This window comes from Lissotriton helveticus, chromosome 4_1 (genome assembly GCF_964261635.1).
Source record: "Lissotriton helveticus chromosome 4_1, aLisHel1.1, whole genome shotgun sequence".
Classification (NCBI taxonomy): Eukaryota; Metazoa; Chordata; class Amphibia; order Caudata; family Salamandridae; genus Lissotriton; species Lissotriton helveticus.
This window is the reverse complement of record NC_136063.1, coordinates 712,100,701-712,128,048: the sequence shown is the minus strand read 5'-3', so window position 1 is coordinate 712,128,048 and position 27,348 is coordinate 712,100,701. Positions and strand designations below refer to the sequence as shown.

Sequence of the window (27,348 nt, the reverse complement as noted above, 5' to 3'; positions counted from 1 at the left end):
AATGATTCAATGGACCTATAATATCTAGGCCAAGCTTATCCCATGGTTTAGACGGCACCACCACAGGGATAAGGGGTGCTTTCTGTACCACTTTCGATTTGTCACTCATCCCACAAGAAACACAATCTTTCACTGTACTTTCAACCAAACAATCCATCTTGGGAAACCAATAATGTTGCCTAATTTTGCTCTTGGTCATACTTCTATCTGGGTGTCCCTCATGCGCGATGTCAATCACTCATTCTCTCATGCTACCAGGGGGAATGATTTTTGTTCCCCTATACACTTGGCACCCTGTGATGGATAGTTCGTTCCTCACAACCCAGAAAGGTTTAAGAGCATCTGACAGCTCGTTGCAAGTTCTAGGCCACCCCTTCTCAATCATCACTTTCAACTCTCTCAACACCTGATCCTCCTCTGCTTCCTTCTCCCACTCCTTCCTGTTGATGGCAGGATATTCAATGGACAAAACAACCTCATCAGGTGGACTGCATGGTGAATCTTCACCAGGTATGGGTAGCCTTGACATGCAGTCAGCAATTGTGTTTTTTACACCTGCCACATAGCACATCATGAAATTGTAACCCTGCAATGCCAAAATCCACTTAGAGATGCGGGGAGTGGCCTTCTCAATGTTTTTTGTAGAAAATAGTGGAATGAGGCGTTTGTGGTCGGTGCGTAATGTAAAAGGGATACCCCACAGGAAAAATATGAAGTGGTTTATCGCCCAATAGCATGCTAGGGCCTCCCTTTCGATTGTAGAATAATTTGATTCTGCTTTCTTCAGAGCTCTGGATGCGAATGCAATTATTCTCTCGCATCCGTCCACCACTTGAGTAAGGGATGAACCCAAACCCTTCATGCTAGCATCCGTGGTAAGGGTAATTTTCGCGTTGGGGTCAAACATACCTAGAGTGGGTGCTTTGGCAATAGCTGCCTTGACAAACTGGAATTCTTGATGACACTCCATAATCCATTCAAAAGGAGAACCCTTCTTTAAAAGCTCTCTCATGGCCTTTGTGTGACAAGCAACATTTTCTATAAATTTGGTCATGTATTCCACTAAGCCTAAGAAGGATCTAAGCTCGTCTTTATTCGATGGAGCCGGAGCTAAAACAACAGAATCCACCAGACTAGACTTGGGCTTGATTCCTTCTCCCGAAATGGTGTGCCCTAAGTAAGTTACGGACTTGACACCAATTTTACACTTGTCTTTTTGAGTAGTAACACCTGCCTTGCTTAGTTTGCCCAGCACCTTTTTGAGGTTCTCGTTATGCTCAAGTTCTGAATCACCATAGATCAAAATATCGTCTTGGAAACACAAGACTTTTCCTAGACCTTCAAGTATGTGCTGCATAATCCGTTGAAATACGGCAGCTGCAGATGCCAACCCGAATGGCATCCTGTTGTACTGGTATGCCCCAAACGGTGTTATAAAGGAAGTCAGGTGTTTGGACTCTGGATGTAGGGCAACCTGATGATATGCAGCTGAGAGGTCTAGGACGCTGAAATACTTGGCTCCCTAAATGACACTGAGCATCTCATTTATCTTGGGGAGAGGATGTCTCTCCACCCAGATGTTGGCATTAAGATCCCTGAGATCCACACATAACCGAATGCCTTTTCCTCCCCCCTTGGCCTCGAGCACAATGGAGGCGAGCCACTCTGAACTCTCAATCTTCTCAATTACCCCCATAGATTCCAACTTCTCCAATTCTTCCTTAAGGGAATCTCTCACCACCAAGGGTACCGATCTGGCCTTATGCACTGATGGTTTATAATGCTTTTTCAACTTTATTTTATGGAGGAACCCCTTCAGCAAACCTAGTTCCTTCGAAAATACCTCAGGAAACTCTCCACACACATCAGCACCTATGCTGGGTCGTTCCACCAAGTACACAGGCTCTGAGGCATTGGGATCCAACTTAATACCAAGGTCTTTTTGATGTTTCCACCCTAATAAGTTTGAACCCTGCTTTGTTATGTATACCTTCCCAACCGTGAACCTGTCCTTGAAGTTAATTTGCATAATCAGCATGCCAAACAAAGGTATTGAGTTCCTGTTGTATCCCCCTGGGTTGATGTCTGGAGGTAATAACACATACTCCCTATCTCCTGATTTACTTTTGAAAGTTTCTTCACTTATGAGAGTATACGGTGAGCATAAATCAGCATAAACATCTTAAGATATATTGTCAAGCAAAATGTTACATTCTGGGAATTGTTAGTAGAGCTCTGAAGAAGTTCATTGACTTGGAAAACAATATCTCCCCTTTGTACCTCTCTTCATGAATAACATGAGTTATGTCCTTTCTTGCATCATGACACACTTTAGTAAAATGACCACGTTTGTTACATGTTCTGCACAAGGCACTTCTTGCAGGGCACTTTACACTGTTAGCTAAGTGATTGGGATTACCACAACAGTAGCACTTAAACTTTTGTGTCTCAGATTTCTGATTTGAACTTCCTGCATGTACACTTCTGTTTTTATCTCCCTTCATGTTTACCTTCAACACTTCCCCCACGCAAACTTGCTTTACCTCAACAGATTCCTTCATTTCGTTCATACAGAACGCTGTGTGCTCTATGCTTTTCGCTATGTCTACCGCCCGTTTTAAATCAGGTGCATCCGCTAGTAACTTCTCCTTTATTTTTTTGTCGGATGTGCACCTCACTAACTAATCTCTGATAAGAGAATCAGTTAGTGTTCCAAAATCACACGTGGATGACAACCCTCTCAGCACTGCAATATAATTAGCTACCCTTTCATTTTTCCCTTGTGACCTTGAGAAAAATTTGTGGCGTTCAAGCACCACATTGATTTTCCTGCCAAATTGTGCCTCTAACTTTTTCAAAGCTATTTTGAAAACATCAGGGGGGCCCTCACTTTCTCCCTCTTCAGTTCCCAATTCAATTATAGTGTCAGGTAAATTGTCATAAATTTCCCTTGCATGTCTTCCTAAGTTATGTAACAATATGTGTAGTTTGCACAAGATGAAAATCTGTTGCCTCCTATCGCGATCAAATAAGACTCAAATATATTCACCCAATTCTTCCATGGGGTGAGGGGTTCACCGTCCTCACTCAGAAATGGAGGTGGCTGTGACATTGTCATTGAAGACGCCATAGTTTAACAAAAGGGGTTGAGTAGGCAGAAGCTTAATATGTGATTTAGGAGGAACTGATAGACTTTAAGGTAATAGTGTGATACTCTTGTACAGATATGAAAATTGCAGGCACAAAATTCTCACCCTAAATATGTGGCAGAGGAAATAAATGAACATTACAAATTCACATTACACATTTTTTCCCGTTTTTTTTTTCTTTGGTATGCAGACTGTACCTCAACACCATGAACCCATACACTTTCAAACCGTGCCCCTTGCGATCACTTTGGTGACCCTGTAGAGATACACGGGCCAACTTCGCTGTCCTGGGTCCTTTCCTGACCCTTTTTCACACGAAAGTTCCTGTCAGCGCGGCGGGTTAAAAGTACTTTGCACGCAGGCTCTTGTCCGCCACAATGCTGAGCCTATCAGCGCAAAACTCAAATGTGGTACTGAAGTAGTTTAGACTTTCCACCTACACCTTCTCTTCATATGTCCTTTTCCTTAAGGTCTTTTCTTACTTCCCACCTCTGTTGCGCAGCAAGCACCCTGCGCTGATACTTGCTTGAATAAGGCGTCGTTCGGGAAGATCGCCCTCTACTGCTAGGAACGCGGCGCGCGCCAGTTCCGTCAGCTGAGGGAAACCGCTGTCACTTCCTCACGCTGTGCCGCTCCGATCGCTGATCTCATGAGGGAACGCAGACAGTGCTTATGCCAGATCCCTGCCTGGCACGCACGCAGGCACTTGTCAAAACTCCCTTCTGTTTACCCTTGCCGCGTGTGAAGCCACCGCATCATACATGCAGTACGGACTCGTACAACAGATCAGCTCACACGCTTCCTTCAACGTGCTTTTCTTTTCAAAACAGTCTTTTTCTTTCCTCAAGTTTCCACGTATCACCGCTCATTTATTTTCCTGAATATACTTCAATTTCCTTCAACTTCCGTACTTAACGTTGTTTTCTTCCAGCCACTAACAACACTCGGCAATACTTTCAAAACGGTCCAGTGCCGATTATTATATCATCGTTAACTCGTACTACATCAGCACCCTTCGTTCAATTTGCCTGAAGTATGATGTCACAATTTTGCCAATATTTTATCGCTGATACCGCTTACCAGTCTTGGCTCACTTTCGCCGGATTCACAGCCCGCCGGAGCTCCAATCTCATATGTCACTCTCTGGCCACGGAAGGTTCACCGGATCGTGCTATATAAACAGGGGAAGGTCCAGACACTGCCCCCTGCGCAGCCTCGTCGCCACTTTGTTAGAACTGCTCATAAATAACTGCTCACACGTAAATGGAAGAAGAGCACGTTTATTACGCTCTGGCCTCAAGCACGATCGCCTCTTCACTCAACGTTCTATGGTGAGCTCCTATCGAGCGTTCCACCGAGGGTAACAACACTTTGCGGGAAAGGGAGGGGAGGAGGGTTCATACCAATAGGTAACATAGATAACTGTAAAACATCAGGTTACAACACAGCCTAATTTGGGAATGCTGGGGAAGACAGCAACAGCACCATATCATGGTACATATGACTCTGTTATGCTCTCTCACCCGGTGCAAAGTAAATAACACACCAACTTTTTTTATTGCTCTGTGTTGTGCTTGAAGTGAGCAAATGTGCATCATAATATGCTATCAAAACATGGCGCAGTTTGCCACAACATGCTTTCATCCATGGGACACCAAAGATAAAGTTTGACATTATCTTTTATATACAGAGATTGGACGTTTACATTTATTAAGGCATTAGAAGAAATGTAGTGCTGTTCAAAATATGTTTATCAAACACATGCTACTTTAAAACAATAGAGAAAGAGATTCAAACTATTATTTACATCACTGTCTTCAATCAAGTCAAGCCTTTTTGACTTTTCGGGTCTTCTGTCTAGACTCATTCACGTGTGTTTCTCAAATGGGGAAAAACATTTTTTAACTAGCCCATGACCATTAAAAGAACTTGTGCTGCTTTGACATTTTTTTTCTCTCTTTTGGGACCACAACAGAAGAAGAAGGCAGCCTCCCTGACCCATGGCCTAGAAACTGCCGGTATGATTCCCAAAGTGAAATGTGTCCCACAGGGAATGCTTACCAATCAGACACCAACCCTTTCAAGGTGTCCATTTGTGATCAATGGTTTGTGACCCCGGTTATAGTCACAAAGCAGACATACATATCATTACAACTGGCAAACTGAAGGGTCGGTGCCATTTTCTTATCCCCTCCTATTTGTGTTTGTAACAGGCATAAAATCACTTGTAAGGGTCACGAGACAGACATGTACAAACATTTTTGCCTGTCGAAAACAGCCGATTCGCAGAATCAGCCCATTGCAAACGCAAAATGGCTTTTTTACATATACAAAGCCCAAATAGGGATTCAGTAACTTGTTACTGAATCGCAATTTGGGTTTTGTGAGTCAGTATTAGGAAGGAACATGTTAAGGGACTTTCGCAGGTCACAAAACATTCGCATTTTACCGCATAATTCAAGTAGGTGGTAACCCAGTCGCAAACAGGAAAGGGTCCGCCAGAGACCCTTTCCCCATTGTGAATGGTTGAGAGAAAATAATTTAAGAGCAGCCAGTGGTACCAGAGACCACTGCTTACTCTTAAAAAATGAAACTGAAACATTTCATTTTTCTTTTTGAAACACATCGCGTTTGGGAAAAATGGGTTGCATTTAAAAAAACAATTGCTTTATTTAAAAACAAACAAAGACATCTTGGTCTGCTGTCCCCAGCAGCCACCATCCTTGTGTCTTTAGCAATCCGCAACAGGTTGCAAACTGCGACCCACCTCATGAATATAAATGAGTTAGGTTATCATCATCATCATCATATATAACTTTATTCAGTCATTTGTACAAAACACCATCAAAGTATACAAAGATAAAAACACAAATAAATATGCAGTTAAAATAGTATTAAACCATTACAAACATAGGTACAAATGACATCCCAAATTAGATTAAAAAACAAACTCATTAACATAAATTCATTCGACCTAGTGAAGCTAAGAGGTATTCGATGCAACCACCTAGCGTTTAGGATACTATACCATATGTACCGACTTAATATTTTAAGTTACATCTACAACATAAGGAAGAAAAAAGTTAAAAAAGGTTACTTCATTACTATGCTAATTTTTTTTTACGAATCAGCCAAAAGGAAAATGAGTTAGGTCTATTTGCAACCAACTGTGAATCACATATGAAACTCCAAAGAGTTTCATACATTTGAAGTTGCGATTTCCTAATTGCGATTTGCAAGGAATCGCAATTAGGAACTCACAATTTCAAACGTTCGTACACATGGCCTTTTGGCTCATAAAAGCATTTTTGTACATTTGAAAACACTCTTTTACAATTGCTTATCATGTGAGCTTGAGCTCTGCAGAGTTTACCACTGTCAAACTGTTTTGTACATTGGTCCCTTAGATAACTCTTTTGAAACTTTTTAAGTATTATGCTGCTAGCATTCTGAAGCACAATGCCGCCACTTATAAAGACAAAAGGCTGTAAAGCTAGGACTGATACACGGCCTTCTCTTTCAAGTGGACATCCCAAATGGTACCAAAGTGACAGAAGCATACCGCCTCTTCAGAACATTCCTGAATCTGAAAGAATTTCTGCAGTAAGAAAGAAGATTCTGTCTGACTTCGGAGGAAAGAGAACTGAAGGACACAGCTACTTAGGAATTTGAACTGCTCTTCAGAGATCAGTTATCTGTTATCACAGCTAAAGGAACACAAAAAGAAGTGCAATTTCACCCTGTGGAGCCCTCATCAGCTACTGCCTATTGCCGAGCACCACTGACGGAAAATGAGAACCGAAAAAGTGACCAAGTCCAAACACAGAACTTTGAACTGGTGTGAGGCAAAGAATTCATCCTTGTGATGAGGCAAAATTAACAGCTGCTAAAGCTGGATTTGCCCCCTTACGAACTTTTGACGCCACAACAGTAGATTTCGATCGGAGCTCCACAATAATGGGTTTTACCTTTCTGCCTGACCCTACTGAAGGATTTTTAGGATTAGAAATTTACCAAAGTTCTAAGGTAAACATGTGAACAAGTGTGACCCTCTTCAACCTAGGTTTACCTGACATTTTCTTCATTGAAGTTGGTCTGAAATCACACCTAGGTCTCAGTCTAGCACAAACATTGACTCTATTGGTGTTCTGTGTCTTCTTGGCACTTTTTAACTGACAAACAATATGTATCAATAGGTCCCCGTTAATTTGTTTTTAAACATTTGTAGGACTGTTTGACAATTGCATTTTGATAGATTTTTTCTAAATTAGTATAGGAGTTGTAGTGTGCTCTAGCCTTTAGTGTATTCTCTTCAAATTGGATAATTAACCATTAAAACTTGCTACCTCTGCAACTTTTTTCACCATATTTTTGATTTCGTAAATTTGATAGAAACGTTTTTATTTATTTATTCTTGCACTGCAAAACTCAATGCACAGTAGTTAGCTCCAAATTAAAATAATGCACATAACGATTTTTTTGTAAAATCATTAAAATCAAAATGTATCAGGGGAGTGGCTATCAAGGTCGACAAAAGGTCACTCCACCCGACAACAATCATCCGAATTAAAGACATGCCGCAAAGAAATGATCTGTCGGCCGAAAGCACTGAAATGCGGTGGTGAATCAAATGTTAACAAAATGTGTTGCTCGGTCGTAGTGTCGGACCACCTATCAGCGGGAACATCACTTCACCTTTCAGCAGGAACTTCAGTGGGCCTCTCGGACCTCAAGCCAGAGAAACATGGCAGCTGTCCAGTGGCCAGTGCGAAGATGACAGTAGCAGGAGTGCCCAATGAAGCACAGGACATAGGAGTTCCCATACACTGAAGGGCACATATTATATAGAGGGATGTTGGCCTGCCCCATGAGACCCTGCCTGAAGGTATAAAGGAAGGTCATAGAGATACGGAATATCTGCTTCAGCAAGCCACACTGGGAGGTATCGCTAGGGCTACTTGATGAGACAGAACTGTGTCGGACCTCACAGAATAATGAGGAGACAACACACTTCCTGGAGAGTGGCATCACAAGGCCTACTAAACCAGTAAGGTACAATGCGAATGAAGCGCTGACTCAGCACAACAAAACAGTCCTATTGCAGAAGCCAATACAAAAGGAGAGAAAAAGGAACAATATACATCTGCAGAGACTGGGCTGGACCTGTTTATCATCACAGATTGACAAGAGGGGTAAGCAAGTTGAGCCCAAGCAGTGCATCTGACTCCGGGTGGTAAACCTGGCATATTGTGGAGAACAAACTTTCTGGAGGTGGAGAGGCAGGTGCACCCGATCATGCTAAACCAAATATACCTCCTGGACACATACGGTAGCGTGCAGGGTGTACCGGGGCGATGCAGCCATGACACCCTAATGCTGATGCACTTGAACCCTGAAAAGCTGAAATGATGTCTGCTTGGGCAGGTTTTCCAAGGCTAGTTATATTGGGCTAACATTAGTTTTTTTGCTTGGATTACTGCAGAGAGTTTGACTGGAGACCTGGGAACAGGTAAGTGGAGTTGCTGGTTATAACTAAGGCATGCAATTAGAAATAATTAGTACGCCAGCCAACCACTGGAGAGTGTCACATCATGGTGAAAGATAAAGCCTGCCAGTATACCAAAAATAAAATTATACTGTATACATTGGGGGTGGAAGGCACTGTTATGGAGGCTGCAGAACCCTCGCTGAGCTGTCGGGTGGATGCAAATACCCACTCCAAAATACCTATCCTGAAAATAAGAACAAAACCCACTCAGCCCATGAGTACAAGATAGATACCATGTCCATGGAGATGACCTTCATAGGAGCCTATTTAAAGAAAGCAGCAGAGAAAGCAAGAGTGAATGAGAAAGCAGTGAGTCATTCCCACGTAATATGAAAGATATGCATGCTACCATCATGAAATTGCAAGAAAATACTTACAGCCTGGAGCCGTGGGCAGAAGATGCCAAGGGAAGGCCTAGTTGAAACCACCTCCATTTCTCAGAGTGGTTGGAGAGCATATCAGTGGAGTTGGTTCGACGGCAATGGATAATTGAAACCATCCAGCCTAAAGGGCTTTCTAACAGGCTGTCAATTGAGAAAGCTCATTGGGCCTTGGCATCACAGAACTAGATGCACTGCTAGTAGTTATCATAGCTCGTTTTCAAAACTTCCAAAAAAGGGATTTGCTCCTGCAGGGGACACAGGATGGGGGCATACCCACTTTAAAGGTGTAAACATTCAGGTGTTTCCAGAATTCGCACATTCTATTCAATTCTAAAGTTGTTTGGTTGAAGCTGTCAAGAAATGCCTTCCCAAACAGGGGCTGAAATCTATGTAATTATTTCTTGCCAAGCTGGTGCACTTTGATGGCTCACTCCAAATTATTGCATCCCCTGAGGTGGCTTGGGATTAGATTAGGGTTGGGAGGATATTTGTGCTCACATAGAAGCATGAGAAGTACAGGAACCCAAACCTCAAATGGGATGTCATCTAATGTCCACCACTTAATGACACTGACGCTAGAGATATTTCCCAAGCATGGACATGTGTTGGGCAATGATGAAGGAACACTGCATGCTGAACAAAATGTACTGAATACGAGGGGGTGGAGAATCCACAAAGAGAAGGCTATTGGAGCAAGGAATTTGCAAATGTCCCCCATTGTTCTAATGGACATCGCCGGACACAGCGATAGTATGCCTGAGCCCTCGACACTAGGGAGAGATGAGACACATCAATTGCCTGCGTCCTGCCTTCACTGAAAGTTTTTGTTCAGTTTCTGGACACTGTTGGGTGTTTTCTTATAAGGCTGAAGTTGCTGATGGTTAACATATGTTGGGGAGATAGAGAGGTGTAATTGGGGAGGAATAAGTCAAAGTTGTGGAACTGTGTAGTCTTTTTTAGATCTACAGGTGACACAGCAGCTATGATGGTGGGGGGAAGCCCACATGAGGCTTGTTATTTCTCATGGAACAAATGGGTCTCACTTATCATGGGAGACTATGGAGCTAAAGGAAGGGAAGCCTACTAATAAATTAAATAGCTACAAAAGAATGACTTGTCAAATCTCCATGGTTAGATGGCGGGAAAGGTAAAGATAATGAGATAGAATATGTATTTAAGATGAATAATTATTTTTAAAAAATGCCACAGAGCTCTTGCCTATTTGAAACACCAGTGAGTGGAAACAACCTCCCTACTAGAGGCACACCTACAAATAGAGGCATCCACCTAAAACATGAAAACATGGAGGGGAGATGTACATTAGTTCTCATATCCCTCCTGTTCAAGAGGGGCATCGATATGGGTCACTACAGGGGGAAGCCCAAGAGGATGATCCAAGTGCTACATGACATAGTGGACAGCCTTATGATGGTCCAGGGGACCCAGGGCACCAGTATGTTCGCTTGGTTAATGAATATACCTTTAACATCCCTGCCCTAATATTTCTACCCAAGTTGATGGAGGCCGTGACTCATTGCTAAGACACCCCAATGTTGTGTGTGGGAGACTTTAATTGTGTGACATCTGGAGAAATGGATAAAAGGCCACCTAAAATAGACTAAATCCCTCGCCTGACTGGGCAACTGCGGAAGACGACTGACAGACTACGTTGTAGCTATATGGTTGGAGCACGACCCCATGATAAGATTTACTCTTTCTTTTCAAGCCCCACAAAATGACTGACTACATATGTGAATTAAGTGATATAGAGGATCATTATTCTGAAGTATGTTATATCAGCAGACCTTGTCAGACCACTCTTCCTACTGCCTGCTGTAAATTTGGCAATGTGCCAGACCAAGGGTACCTACCTAGTGACCGGGACTAGGACCTTTACTAGATACAAACTTCCAGGAGGATATCTGTCAGATGTTAGTTGATTTATTCCAAATTAACTAGGAAACTGTGTCCTCCCAGCAAAAGAAAAGGACATATTACAAATGTAAAAGGAGCACTTGCCGGGGGATGATTTATGGGATGTGTAGGCAACTGCAAACAGACATAGATAAGCTTAAGATGGAGGTGTCCACATGCAAAGGGAGGTAGTGCAGGGGCTGGAATTCAATGAACAACTGGTAGAATGAGAAGTGTGGGAAATTTGATAAGTTCTCACACATGTTGTACTACCAAAAGGTATATAGAAGAGAAGGAGACTGATCCGAAGACTATTGGTTTGGATCCAGCACAAAGATATCAAAAGACAACCCATTCTATTGATAACAGATCCCAATGGGTGACTACATGGTATGCAGAAGGGAATCAATAAGGTACTTTTTTGATTTGCTGAGAAACAGGTACACTTGGGCTGATTGTGATCCTGCCGCGCCAGACTGCACACCACAGAAGGCACTGAACACCTGAATTTCAAGGAGTGTATTGTCGTCCTCTTTGGAACATATGAAAAGTTGGAAAAGTGGACTGAATGGCTTCTATACAGAATTTCCTCACATTTAAGCTACTGGGCTGAAAATGTATCTTATTGTGCTGCTGGTGGTGGTATTGATTCCTTAGTTTGAGAACCCTCTAACTAACCTCCCTGAGAAGCCTGTGACTGCTTGCCTCGCTACCACTGAAAGTCAGATGCGGAAAGGGATATACTTGGCTCAGTTTGCAGAGCCATAGTAAGAGAGACCACGGGCAGCAGTGGCAAAATGCCTTAATCCCCACAGTTGTGGCCCAATAGTCTGTTCCTGCCCTTTGGCCTCCTGGATAGGGTCCTTCAATTGCTATTGGGACATTTCCTTATTGCAGTATGGTTCAAATTGAATGGCTCACTTGGGCATTATGTTTTCTATGCCTATTTGTGCTTTATTGATTTGTGCAGGTCTAATCTGAATGTTGTTTGCATTATTTTTGAATAATGGGTTTTTCTCATTTTGATATATTTTTCTATATTTTGCAATATTATTTTGCCCACTAGGGCTAGACTGATGGCAAGCCTGAGATTGACAATGATAAGATGACCATTAAAACCACACATACGTTCATTTAGTAATCAAAACACATAGACTGGTATTTTAAACTACTAGGAAGCTGATCTAGTGGCACAGAAAATAATTACTGATTTAAAAAAATATATATAAAATGTAATAAACTTAATTTAATAAAATTAAATTAAAAGTTTAAGCTTCCATAAAAACTAAAAAAAAGTGAAAAGTAAAAAATATATATTTTTTAAATTGTGCCTAAAAATTAGTTGACTGGACTGGGCAGTGGTTTGGTATAGGTTAATTGGCGCCTCTTAGAAGGTAACACAATATGATTAGTGCTAATTTATTAGACGGTGCTATAGGGTAAAAGGAACCACTATTCCTTTTAAACTTGGCTACTGCATCAAAGCTACAACACTCCCTAGTACACGTATGATTGTAATACAGTTCATATATGTCAGTGTTTACACCAATTATCACAGTAAAAATAGAGAAGAATTATTGTTCTTGTAGTTCAATTCCAAGTTTATTCTTGCTCACTGGAAACGTTCACGCAGCCAACACGTGTTTTGTCGTAATTGGGAATGTAACCCACGACTCTTTCAAGGCTATTTCCAGGTCTGTATTTTCTTTAGTGTAATGCGGTGATACTACCAACCCGTATATGGGTTCTACGGGGGACTTCGGTTATGTTCCCGGTAAGGAATTCAATAATCTTTTGTGTCTCCAATTCAGTTGCGGTCGCTTTCGCCTGTAGTCCGCGCTTGGTACGATCTCTATCGGTCCCCCGTTCATGCCTTTTCGTGGCGCCATTGCCGCCGCGGAAAGGCATGTCCCAAGGCTAATCCTAATATGGCTGGCGGTGTCTGATAGACACAGCCACCATATTAAAGATTTTCCACCGCGGTCTGAAGGCGACCGCGGCAGACGGTCTCCCCGTCCGCCGATGATCCCCCAGCCATCCTAATCTGGCGGGGGGTCTTTACAAACACCGCAGCGGTGGGACTCACCGCAATCATAATCGGCCCCTAAGTATTTACCGATTGGTAAATACCGAATTTTACCGATTCGGTATTTACAAATCGGTAAATGCTATGTAGGTATATTTACCGAATAAATTAACGAATCGGCAATATTCGGTAATTACCAAATCGGTAATGCCTTGAGGCCCATAGGAACCAATGGCAATTACCGAATCGGTAAATACCGATTCGGTAAAATTACCGAATTGACAAGGGGGACAGGGTGTCACTTTGACACCCTGTTGCACCCCTGATTCAGGCTTGTGTGCCATGTGACACACATACATGCCCTTAGAGCATGTATGTGTGCAACATGGCACAGGTGTACATGCACAGATGTGCATGTACACAAGAATTTGTTATTTACCATCAAATAGTATTTGATGGTAAATAACGAATTCTGAAGGGTCTGTGGCACTGTTTTCAGTGCCACCTACATCACAAATTACCGATTCGGTAAATTTACAGATTCGGTAATTTACAGAATCGGTAAATTTACCAAATCTGTAAATGTACCGAATCGGTAATTTTAAGGCCCCCTACATCTGAAACTCCAAATACCGGTCGGTAACGACCGTAATCGGCCGTTACCGACCGGTATTTGGTGTCCTACATCTGGCCCCTAAGTGTTTTCCTTACCCATTCCTGGGTGTGGAACAGAGATATATGTTTTAAAAAATCATCCAACACATCTGCCAAAGTGAAATCATAAGTTGCTGTTGACGTCATGAGATATTTTAAAACTAGCATGCCACCTGTTTGCTGGTTGAGCTTCAATAGACTGTCTTGACCTTTCATTTGCTAATAAGTCACCATGAACATTTGTTTTCAGCAGAATTACTCATTCGTGTTTTTTATCTTTTGTTAGAAAGAGTCAGTATGTTTGGATTGCTTTGTCCCAAAAATGACTTCAATAGATTTTAAATTAGGTGCGGGTTGGATTGGGCATAAATCACCTTGTATTACATCGAGTTCAAGATCGTGTATGTTGCTAAATCCTCCTTTATGTTCATATTACATTTTTCCTGAATCCTATTTAACTCCTTGCAGCTCTGCCACCACAGCGTCTTTGAATTACATCTTGAAGGCTCTTTCCAAGAAATACATACATTTATATTTTATTAAATAGAAAATTGGCTAGAATTCCAAGTCCCCACCTCTCATCTCTTGCAATAACACTTCTCTTATTTCTCGCACTGGAGGATCATTGATGCTGAAGAGGTAGAAGGCTCAACGGGCAACCCAAAGGTGGTGGGGGAAATTCGAAACAGTGTCTGGAGTGCCATTATCCACTCAGACACCACCAATAATGTTTTAGTGCCTGGATCTACGCCTCAGCCGAAGACTCTCTGGGTAAGTGCAGGAAAAAACAAGGAGAAGAATTTAGCATGAAGAACAGTGCACTCTTTAGATTCTGGAAGGGCTAATTCAACACTGTGAACATGATCCATAGGCCCGGAAAGGGAACTGGTATGGTAATCATAATGGCAGATGATGTGCATTTTCAGCTCACACCTCAATTGGAGGAGAGATGGAATGAGCTTGATCTGTAGCAAGGTGCTTCTCCAGAATCATGGCGCTAAGCTTAAGAGGACTTGCCTTTTGGTCTCTTCCTTTTGTACATCTTAATTTCTACTTTAGCTTTATATGTTGTACAGAGCTCCTAAAATGGAGATAATATCACTCACGTAGGGTGGATTGTTGGCAGGTATAGTTGTTACAGCCAGTGTCGGTATTACAGAATGGGAACGATATGGATGTGATTACTACCCTCCATTTGTTTGATGACTGTCACTGTCTGTAACACGTGACGCAATGGCATTGCAAGGGCTTCTTCAATCTAAGCCTGAGTGTCCTGCCATCTACTATGACTGCCTTGCTAGATGTCAGATGTAAGACTGTTTTCAGTGCGGAGGAGTTTACTGTGCACACTAAGGGGCAGATTAGGATGGCGGACGGACCTGCGTCCGTCCGCCACCCCAGAAGTGGAGGGACCATCTGCAGAGGCAGCGGCGGTCCCTCCGTGCAAATTAGGATGTGACCGCCACCCTGGCGGTCACATCCTGTATTTTTAACATTGTGGCGGGTGCTGCTTCAAGCAGCACCCGCCGCAATGTTAAAAATGCATATATTACATTTACATGCACAAAGCGGCAGGCACCGCGCGGTGCCTGCCGCTTTGTGCATGTAAATGTTGGGGGGTACCATAGGTACCCCACATGTGCACCCCCCACCCCCCAACACCCTGGGGGCCCACAACGGGCCCCCAAAAGCCAAAGTCCACATGCTTTTCCACGGCGGAAAAGCCGCCGCGGAAAAGCATGTCTCCGTGAACATCCTAATTTGGCTGACGGTGTCTTGCAGACACCGTCAGCCAAATAGCCCTACCCACCCCGCGGATCAGCGGCGGACGGACCTGCCGTCCGCCGCTGGTCCAACCGCAATCCCACCGCCATCCTAATCTGGCGGTGGGTGTTGTATGTGGCTGCGTCGGTTAATCCGCATCCTCCAGGCCGGCGGTGGATTCCGCCGGCCCGGGGGATGGGGATTAACCGCCATCCTAATCGACCCCTAAGTGCGCATTACTGATTGGCCGGCCACCTATGGCCAGCCAAACAGTCCTGGGCACTTTTGCATGTCCCCCCACTCAGGCTACATTACAGTTGTGATTAGCTACGGCTAACGGGAGCCAATCACAAAGCAGCATTGCAGCATTGTGATTGGCTTAGCGGAGCCTGTGAGATTCCAGACTCTTCAACAAGGGAGAAGAGACGGAGGCGGCTGTGGCGCGAGGAGGTAAGTGTTTTCTTTTTTAATATTTTGTCCCCCACGGCCTTTTGCCTCCCCCGCCAGATGCCATTAACACATTGGAGCATTCCCTACTGTGATCACCGAGATTCATAGGCCTCTTTGTCTTCATCCCTTGGCTTCAAGAAATTAAACAAATCAAAAGAAGAGTGAGGTCCTTGACTCACTTCAAGGCTCCACTGCTTGTGAGTTGCAGAACCCTTTCGCTTGGCAATCATACTTAACATGTGATACCACTAACGGACACATGTATTCGATCCACACACAGTAGTGTTCTTTTTCACACACTACAGCATGTAAAAACAAACTGGTGCACAGACCACATACAGATGCGCATATAGACTGCTAACAATGCTCACCATTGGTGGAAGCATCAGTCAAGTTGATGAGTCCTCCTCCTAGGCCTCTGTAACTATGGTAACTGTAGGTTCCATTACCATTGATGTACAACACCTCCTGGGTGCTTGAGACAGCGGATGTTGAGAAGGTGACCTGGGTTGGTTCTTGCTTCAACTGTTTTTCAGCTACATCAGCTTCTTCCTGTAAAGACAAGGGTTGATTACATGGTGACCGAACCTAGTTTTGAGGGTAAGATGAAGCACTGCAAATTCTTAAAGCATAGGTAATGGTTTACAAATTAGAAACACAAAGAATAAATAAACACCGGCATGTTCTCTGTTACAGAAAGATGGATGTTATCTTGCCACAACAAATTCTGCATAGTCACATAGCATTACAAATAATTAATATTACCAAATGATGACAGTTTAATATTATTAATATTACTATTATTGTATTCCTCTTTCTAGTGGCATGGGGAAATGAAGGGAGCAAGAGGAGGAGGGGGAGGATACAACACTGGGGCACCAGGATTTCAGGTGCCTTGGAGAAAGATTAGTTAATAGTTGAATTGAACAACTTCCAAAAGTTGACAAGTACAGTTCCTGATCGAGAAAAGCATCTTATTAAGATGAGACTCTTGAAGAGCATAAGAGAGCACAAAGGCATAACAGGGACAAATAAGACAACTGTGCTTCCGCACTGTTATAGTAAGACTGTGATGTTGGATGAAGCCACTAATTGATATGAGGGCCAGGGTTCACACTGAAAACAGTCTTTTGCATCAGGCATCTAGTAAGGGAGTCATAGTAGATGGCAGGACACCCAGGGTCAGTTTTAAGAAGCCCTTGAGTCACGCAAGGCGGCACATGCAATGCATGGGCTTCAGTGAGATTTAATAAGCCTTGCAAAGCCTCCTTGCGTGGTTGTGCATGGCATAGTCAATCTGGAGCAATGCAAGGCAGCTTTTGCGTTGCTCTGTACTAGGAAGGTGTTCCATAGGTGACGCCTAAGTGTTCCCATGTGTACACCCATTGTCTTTGGTGCATTCCAAGGTGAAGCATAATCAGGAGAAATATTTTTATTTCTCCTCATTATTTTCTCTTTTTGAATGCATTCTGCAGCACACATAGATAGAGGGGAATGCCTCAGAGAATTGTTTTTTGTAGTAAAATGTTCCTTCTAACGCAAAACCAATCCTGCCTGTAACACAGGCACCCTTGCACCATGGCACGTGGGTCTCTGCATTGGTGCTGGGCTGCACGCAGTACTTCAGTGCAAAGGGAGAGGATGAATGCGCCATATCTGAGTAGATATAACGCATTCCTGCCCTCTCCATTTCATTCAGCGCAGCAAGTTGTCTTGCTGCATTGCACTGCATCAAATCTTTGTAAATCTTCCCCAAGTATTTTCCTTCACCTGAAGTGGATACTCAGGTGGACTGCATGTTTACAAAGTGTGGCAGTGTCTGTGGTGGGCATGGTGCAGGGAGGGGGAAGGGCAGGATGCTAAAATTATGTTTAGTTCACCAAGATGGAGGGGGCATACACAAACTGTCTTTCACTTCAGTAGTATTACAGTATAAAATCCAATTTGAACGTTATGTTCATTGTCTGTGCGACATTCAGATCCAGAAAAAACATACTCTGCACTTTTCATGAACACCTAACTTGGCGAACACTAAATTGGTGTGACCAGGCAGACAATAATAAATCCTGGTAAAAAGTAAATGCAAAAGAACTACTAACATGCATAAGAAAATTAAAAACATTACAGACACACTATCAGATCCTGGGTCTGAGTGCTAAAATATAGCACAAGAACTTAAAGAATTCCTGAAAAAAGAAATTAGAAGTTAGTGTCTAGTTGTTTTTTATTAAGAGAGGAGGCCACAAAGAAAGGAAAATTGATAGGATTGAGGTACTCTTTTTTCCACTTCTATTACTCTAATTCAAAAGGAGGAATAGAAAAAGAGGACAGATGGAATATTTTTTGTAATAAATAAAATCTGTCAGATTAGGATAATCAATTTAGTAAATGCCATTCATTTTGAAAATATTGATGGAAACAGGTTTGTTAGGTTAGGGGCATATTCATCAAGGACTTGCATCGATTTTGCATGACACAAGTCGTCGGAAGGCAATGCAAGTCCTTAATGAGATTTACTAAGCTAACCAAGGGGCGTTTTGCGCTGCCGTGCATGACTTTGTAATGAAATGCAATGCAATGGAGCTGCTTTGGCTATGTTGTGGTACATTTCATTGAGGTAGGTGTTCCAGGGGTGCAGCATGAGTGTTCCCTTGCATCCACCCATGGAATTTGATGCAGAACAAGATTTACAAAAGGCAGTTGTTAGAAATGGGGGTCTCAATTTGGCAGCCTGCCGACGTAGGGACCCTTCATTCTAGTCAGGGTAAGGGGGTTACACACCCAAGATAACCCTTGCTCACCCCCTTGGTAGCATAGCACGAGCAGTCAGGCCTATCTCTGAGGCAATTTGTAAATTATCTGTACATAACACAAACAGTAACATACTGAAAACACTACAAATGGAAACCAGTTTAGAAAAATAAAGCATCTTTAAAAAACTAAAAATGACAAAAATCCAACATACAGAACACAAAATATGATATTTTAAAGTTTCAAGCAATTCTGTCCATAGAACTCTATGGATCTGGTGATTTATACACAAAGTACTTTGGAAGCATCAAATTACACACAAAAAAAACAGTTGCAGAGGAGGGAAGCATTGGAAAACACTGCGATGCATCAATTCCTGAGTCCCTGAGGAGGCAATGCATCAGTTCTGCTGCGTGCAGAAGTGTTGCGTCAAATCCGGACTGTTAGAGGACGTGTTGTGCAAAATCCAAGACGGTTCCGGTCTTCAGATGATGTGGTGAAAAACTTGTGCACAGGTGCGATTCGTGGAAATCTGGATGCGCCGGAGGTTGGCGCAGCAGTGCCAAACAGGCCCTTTGTCCATTTTTTCAGTCGCAGTCCCACAATGTAATGCTTCTTTCAGCTGCACAGGGCCTACGTCGAAGTCAGTGCAGAGGGTCACAGAGTTCGGAAACAAGGTGCGGTGAACTCAGGCTGCGGTGGATTCTTCAGCTGCGGACAGGTGCTGCGACAACTTCTTCGGCTGCATGCCAGCAGTACGTGAAAACCTTTTCCCGCATGATGGTGTTGCATCGGAAAAACAGGCACTGGAAGGGTGAAGCATCGATTATGAAGACGTTTGTAGCTTTTTGCAGAAGGAATAACCTCCAAGGGCCCAGAACTGGAATTAACACAACTTGGCAGGTCAGAAATCCCAGAAGTGGAGTTCAGGGATTCGTCAGGTGAAGTCTTTGATGGCCCTGAAACTTCTTAACAGGAGGCAAGCACACACAAGCCCTTGGGAAAACTTCACACCTTGGGAAAACTTCACAAGCAGGATACAGAGCAAGTCATTTTCTTCTCAAAAGCAGAAGCAGCAACTGCAGGCCAATACAGCAAAGCAACCCACAGAAAAGGGGCAGTACTCCTCCTTACAGCTCTTCAGCTCCTGTCATTGGCAGAGTCTCCTCTTGAAGCAGAACCGTTTTAAAAGTCTGGGGCTTTAGGTCCAATACTTATAGCCCTTTTGGCCTTTGAAGTAGGCATGCCTCAAAAGATTGTCCTTGTAGTGCCTGCTTGACAGCATTGTGAGAGGACAGACCCAGCCCCATACAAGTGTCAGTGACAATTCCTTCTGCCACTCTAGCTAAGAAAGGCCTATCAGCCTGGTGATAGGCGATCAGGAAATACAGGCACACCTCAACTCCCTTTATGTAGCTGTCTAGAGTGAATGCACAAACAGGCCACTGTCAGTCTAAACCAGATGTTGATTCCACAGGCAGGCAGAGGCACAGGATGGTAAAACAAGAAAATGTCCACTTTCTAAAAGTGGCATTTTCAAACACACAATTAAAAAAAACACCTTTACTAAAAGATTAATTTTTAAATTCTGACCTCAGAGAGCCCAAACTCCAAATCTCTAGCTGTTCCCGATTGAAAGTTACACTTGTAAAGTACAAGTCAGCTCCAATGATAGCCTATGGGAGAGCTAGTCCTTGTAATAGTGAAAAACAAAACTGGCAGTTTTTTACTATCAGGACATGTAAAACACACAGGAACATGTCCTACCTTTCACATTTACTGCACGCTGCCCATGGGTTGCATTGTACCCACCTTGGGCCTACCTTAGGGGTGCTTTACATGCAGTAAAAGGGAAGGTTAGGACCTGTCAAGTGGGTGCACTTGCCTGATCGACATGACAGTTTAAAACTGCACTCACAGACACTGATATGGCAGGCCTGAGACAGGTTTATAGGGCTACACGTTGTGGGTGGCACAACCAGTGCTGCATGCCCACTAATATCATTTGATTTACAGGCCCTAAGCACACACAGTGCACTTTACTAGGGACCTACCAGTAAATCAAATATGCCAATCAAGATAACCTAATCACCAATATAAATTTACACATATAGCATATGCATTTTAACACTGATTAGCAATGGTAAAGTGCAGAGTCCTAGAGCCAACAAAAATAGGTTAAACAAGCACTGGCATTGCCACTAGGTCTCGCAGTTGGTAAGTTGGAGCTATTGGTTTTGTAAATGACATTTTATATTTATGTTTTGTGATTTACAATGCCAATACTTTTAACTTTAGCAAATGTGACACTTTTTGCCACATGTTTTGTATTGACGTGACTTAGATGTATTGATATTACAAATAACAATGGCTTTTAATTTTTTAAAATAATTAATACTTAAATAAAAGTGATTGTCATTTATAATGGCAATGGTCCGAAGTAGATAAAATAGTGGAAAAATAGAAAAACTGTGGCACAGAAAACAGGGCAGAAATTCATATCTGGCGTTTGCATAACAAACTAAATCTCAGCATAATTGTTATGGAAACTTTTACCCCAAAAAATATTTTGAAGGCAGGTTAATAAAACCCACAATAAGTATTGGCGTATTGATAGAGAACAGTGTTGAAAATCAGGGGCTGACCCCCTATATGCCTTTGCGCTTTCACTGGAGGGACTTCCCATGGTTGGGGGGGAGGCAACCTTACTGCCCAGCAGCTGGCCGTAGCTTTGCAGACCTGATGCGAGTCACGGCCGCCAGGCCGTGAAGTGTGAAGCAGTGGGCGGGGAATCAGATCCCTTTGAAGCTCTCGGAGGCAAGGGGAGACGCCGTCCAAACGTGGACAATGACGTGAAGATCTGAGGAAATATTAAAATATAAGGAAATGATGGTGAAGAATCACTAGTGTTTAATAGACCAATTTAAAAAATGATGAGATACATTAAACTGAAAAATCACTGTATTTGATTTATTTTCGATATCCAGCATGTTGGAAAACAAGTTAATTGAATTATACAAAGTCTCTGCATGTTATCTGCACAGAGTTATTATGCAAGCGGGGAATGCTCAACCCAACCTGCAAATGAGCGGAACTGATATTAAAACGACTTCATAGCTCTCAAACGTTCACAACCGCTTGGGAATGCGAGTCAGGCTCCAGGTCCTTGAACAGTGATGATGCAGCAGGAAGTGACATCACATAACCACTGACATGACTCAACCGGAAGTGGTATTGCATGACCATAGATGCTGTTATGTTTTGTGTTGCTGGGTTCACTTCACCCTGTTAAATAATCAAAGGGGTGTTTTATGAGTGGTCCCTCCACGTCAGGATGGGGAATGGTTGTGGCTGTGACGTAGGGACATGAGATAAAAAAAAGTCTCAGGTCGTGGCTCGTGGCAGTGTAACATCATTACGGGTCTGTTGTCAGCGCCCAGACATAGGTACAGCCAGCCCATTATTAGCTGGCCCCGGTTGTCCACTGCCTACGGGGACAGTTCGAAAATTCAACCCAAGGTTCTTTTTCCGTTATTGTTTTTGTTACGGAAGACGTTCGCCTCTATGATGTCTATACTTCCGGATCGCCTGGCAGCTAACCGACTGGCCGAACACATTGTAGAGGAAGGCGTAATATGTAAGACCAGGTAGCATTGGAGCATTGTCGGCATCTCAGCCAATCAAAGTGCGTCGGTCAGAATAGCGAAGCATTTATTGGCTGCAGAGAGCAAATGCCTTTGATGAATACAAACCCTGTTCTAGAGCAACACGAGTTTAATGTGGTGGGTGAACCGATGTTGAGTTAATCGGGATCCTGTCTGTAAAATGAAAGCTGCACCTTCTCAGCTGGTGGCAGCCTGGATATGGACAGTTAAGAGAGCTGGGTCGACCCTGGAAGTTTCAGACTGCAAGACTGTAAGATCCCGGTCACGGGTAAATCAGCTCGAAGAATCTGGTGGGATCTAGTAATGTTATAAACGAGAGTATGTCCGAGTGGAGTATCCGTTTCCTCTGTCAAAGATGCGTCCTCGAATAAAAAGCCCATACATTAATAAAAACCCCGGCACATGAAAAGAAGAAAAAGATGCGAGCACAGTGTGAGGGTGAGGGGGCAACGCAGGGGGCAGTTGGAGTGTGGCGGAAGCATCAAAGGGCTGGGAGAGGAGGAAAGGTGGGAGGGAACACGGCCTGGGGGAAGCTGGCTGGGGAGGGGGGGGAGAAATGCAAGTAAAGGGTGTGCGCAGGGAGAGAGAGGGGAGGTGCTGGAGCTGGGGAACAGATGGCCATGAAAGTTTATGGCCCAAAAGCGCGTGCCTGTGGCCACGTGAACTCGAAGAAAACCGCTCGAAAAAACCCGTGGTTTCACGAGTATTTTGAGCACTTGAATTCTCGCAATTTCCCATTCCTTCGGAATGGAAAAGGCGAGACCTAAAAAATAGGAGGAAGAAGGCAACCATTTGGGAATAACCCTTGCAAAAAGGGTCAGGTCCAAAAGCAGTAAATCTGGCATTGCAGCAAAGTGATGCAACTACCACAGAGAGGCATAACTGGGAGAAATATATTTATTTCTCCTTGTTATTTCCACTTTCCAAATGTGCTGCATTCTGCAACACACGTAGAAAGAGGAATACGCCTCTAGCGATTGCTTTTGTGCATGAAGGTAACCCTTCCTGCACAAAAATAATCCTGCCTATTACACTGACACACTTGTGCAATAGTGCTGGGGTGCCTGAATTGGCGCTAGTCAGCACACAGTGCACCAGTGCAAGGAAGGAGCAGAAGTGCACCATATCATAGTAGATATTGCACATTTCTGCTCTCTCCATTTCAATTCACGCAACGCAGCAAGTTCCCTTGGATGTTTAGGCTCTGAAGCCTGCTTGAAGTGCACTTAAGATGTTATTCTTTTCCATCTATTCCTGGATCTTTACCAGTACCATTTGAAAGAAATGTTTCTGTAAGCAATCGATTAGACTAATAGGCCTGTAGTTCGCAGGTAGGCTCTTGTCCACCTTCTTATATACAGGCATAGGAAACAATAAATGTCAGTAGGTCCTCTTTAAGTTACTGGGTCCCTTAGAAATTATGAGTCTGGTTTATACTGCAGTGGTGAGCTTCTACCAAGTTTCCTGGTTTAGCTGTATATTGAAGGTAAACCTTAATTGTGTTTAGGTGATAAGAGTATCAGTTTAGCTGGATGCATTGGTCTTTCTGAACGGCTGTGGATCATGATGGGGTTTCTTCCAGGGGCATGGACTTATGTCAAGTTAGAAAGGAGGAGAGTGAGAAGTAAAATAATATGTTGGTGTTGCAGTGCTAGTTTTGCTACTGAAATATTTATATTTCAATAGTAACAGCAAGATCAATTAAGGATCAGAAGTAGCAATCTGACACAGCTCATAACACACATGTGCAAAGATTTGACGAACATTGGCTTTATTAAAATGAATGAGGGCAAGATTATGTACATTCTTGATAATGACTATGAATAAGGGGACGGAGGACTACAAGAGACAGCCGACATCCAATGCTGCATCCAAAAAATGCAGCCATGGTAGCCAATGTCTCTCACGGAGACAATGATAACTGGGACAGAAATGAGAAAAAGTATATGCTATGCCACAAGACAAAATGTGCAGTACAAACTGTCTTTTTAGTGGAAACACACATATTCGACCTATTCAAATCCTGTACTCATGTTAACCAATATGTGGTTGGAGCCTAGGTCCCTCTCTCAGTAGTACTTTGAAAGCTAGTTGATCACATAATGGCAAACGACAATTGCACTATCAAGCCAGACTAAAATGCCATGTAGTTTTGTGTAGTCCTGGGCATACTGCTCTCAAACACAAAACTGCACTCTTAAGTCTAAAGTTAATGATGGGAGGGGAGGTAGCTGGGACTGCAGTACATTGCTCATGACTGCATTCGTCCCATCGCTGCTGTTGCCCGAGAGAAGGAAACACAGTAAATGATCTAGTTATTTAAGACACTTTAACAGCATTATAATGTGATGTGTGTGTGCCCCAGAAAATAAATTCAGGCTCAGCCAGCCATGCAGATGCTATCTCAGGCATCTAGATAAGTAAAGAAAAAACATGCAGTTGTGTGGAAGGGAAGCATTTTTGTCTATGGAAGCACACTTCTGACCAATCAAAACATGTAATGGTGGCTACCATCAAGTAGGCGGAGCCCCTCTATGTAGTACTCCTGAAAGCTCTTTTTAGGTTGATTACATTATGTCGTGTGGCAGCTGCGCTAAGGCAGACCTAAAAATGAGCACAATGAAAAGGGACGTCAGGGAGCACACACAGCGGTCCCACACGCTTCTATCTCCTCCCCTAATGCCTGCAGCTGAAATTCACAGAGTGAGAATGATCCCTCAGGGACAGTTTCCACTTTGCGAATGGGTTTCATACCCTTTCAGAAGTCTGTATGCTATTTGAGGCTATCAACACCCCCCTGATCACAGAATAAGATGATATCCTTGCAGCAGGTTCCTCCAATTTCCACTCTGTCATCTGATTCGACTCCAATGCATTCAACTCCGCACCAGGATCCTCGGTGGCTATTCTGAACTGGCTCTTGTTATCTCTCTGTGAACGAGTCAAAATCAATCCCATCGACAAACTTTACACCATTACAACAACTTGAACCATCTTACAGGACTCCCAACAATAAGAAGGCAGAATGGATAGTGAAGGAATACTCAGTTATACTGCTACTGGCACATGAAAAGGAATTACTTTCTCCAATTCCTCTCCACTGGCTCCTGCCACCTTGATGTTCAAAACAGTGCTCTTCTGTGGGCTCCCCTGTCTTTCCACAAATTAAGCTTGCAATCCTAGGGCAATTTCTACATGTAGAGTCCAAAATTATAGCATGAAGACCTGCTGCCAGGGGTTACAACGGTTGGTAAAGCCCTCTGAATTAGTCATAGGCTAGAGCTACAGGGCCTTTACCGCTGAAATAGCCTGAATTAGAAAGGTTATATTGCTCTCAGTATACCGACGGGTAGAATGTTCTCAAAATAACCAGAGACAAACACAAAGCAAATACTGGGATGTAGGAGCAGAAGGTCTATACCAGCCCCTGTTGACTGTGAGCCACTTCAGTGCCTTCTGTGGAGCTCTCAGCAGTCTGATGTTCAAATATTTGGAAACAGAGCATGCAATTTGCTGATCACTCTGGCAGTAGTTAAGCCAATTAATTAAGCTCTGTTAAACAAGACCAGAGCCTGTTCTTCACAAAGAAAATCAAGTCTGCCGTGCATAGTTCCCATTCTAACTTCCAGATCATGAAGACTTTTAATTCACAGATGTCCTGCCAAATAGCCATCGTTACCTCCCAAGAGCTCTGCAATGGGCTGGCAACATACTTTGAAACCAAAATGTTCTATATTCAGAGAACAAAATAGTGGAAAAGGAGGGGTGCACAACGAGAAGGTAGGTAGAAGTTTATAAGTTCTGGGTGCACTCAAGGGTAGTGTTATCCGTCTGAAACACTTTGAGTTATAACTTGGTTGTGTATGCGGAGCCCCGCTGATACATCCCCTGGTGAGGCACACCAATTTGGATCACACACAAGTGCTTCTTTAGTATTGTATTCTTCGTTTATTTCATTTCAGTAATTTATATTCATTTTGATCATAGATGACTTGAATATTAAACAGCATATCCAACAGTCGTTATCCATAACATTTAAACATTGGCCTCCAATGCATTTCGGGCTTGAGGGCCCTTGGTCACGGAGAGTTTAAAGTTACGCGTAGCGTCTGCAGACGTTCTCCATCGATCATCCGTTCGCTGTTCCTGAACAGCGAACGGATGATCGATGGAGAACGTCTGCAGACGCTACGCGTAACTTTAAACTCTCCGTGACCAAGGGCCCTCAAGCCCGAAATGCATTGGAGGCCAATGTTTAAATGTTATGGATAACGACTGTTGGATATGCTGTTTAATATTCAAGTCATCTATGATCAAAATGAATATAAATTACTGAAATGAAATAAACGAAGAATACAATACTAAAGAAGCACTTGTGTGTGATCCAAATTGGTGTGCCTCACCAGGGGATGTATCAGCGGGGCTCCGCATACACAACCAAGCTATATTCAGAGAACACTGCCGGCCCTGTCAGAGATTCCCCAATCTGTTGGTCTCCTTGATCCATCCAGGCTCAGCAATAGGCTTACTCAGTTTGAGCCCATTTCTTTGGAACAGTCCAGGGAAGTCATCCTGAAATGTAAATCAGGGTCTCCTCTAGATGCATGCCCCCCCCCCCACGCTGCTTTCAGAGGCAGTGGGCATCATCAATCTGGCGATCAAATCTATCTTCAATCTGTCCCTTGCATCTGGGTCCAGTGATGCACACAAGGGGTCAATACGGTGATGGATCAAACCCAGATCTTTTGACTGGGTGTGAGTATTTGAACTCCGTCCATCACCACCCCCTTTTGTACCGCTTTGGCCGCCATAAGTGTGGCAGGGTATGCTCAGACGTGAGTCCCTTGCTCACTTTGCCACTGGATTCAAGCAAGCCGGGCTGAAGACGGCTGGAATGCCAGAAACTGGTCCTCGGAAGCTTGTTTCCGGTCCAGGGAAGCCATGGCTTGGCAGTTCGGGCTGGACTGTTCCCATGAGGCACAGGGTCAGACTGATTTGCATATAGCTATGTCTGAACTGGGGTGGTAGAGTGGGCTAAAGAACG

At 43.4% G+C, this 27,348-nt stretch overlaps 1 protein-coding gene across 3 annotated transcripts in view; it reads right to left on the bottom strand.

The window, feature by feature from the left end:
- The window catches only part of NOL4 (nucleolar protein 4), a 591,044-nt gene that overhangs the window by 9,047 nt on the left and 554,649 nt on the right, over positions 1 to 27,348 (bottom strand). For all 3 annotated transcript variants that reach the window (XM_078687354.1, XM_078687353.1, XM_078687355.1), the window contains one exon: positions 16,260 to 16,440. In XM_078687354.1, coding sequence (XP_078543480.1) covers positions 16,260 to 16,440 — 181 coding nt within the window. The remainder of the gene's footprint in view (positions 1 to 16,259; positions 16,441 to 27,348) is intronic.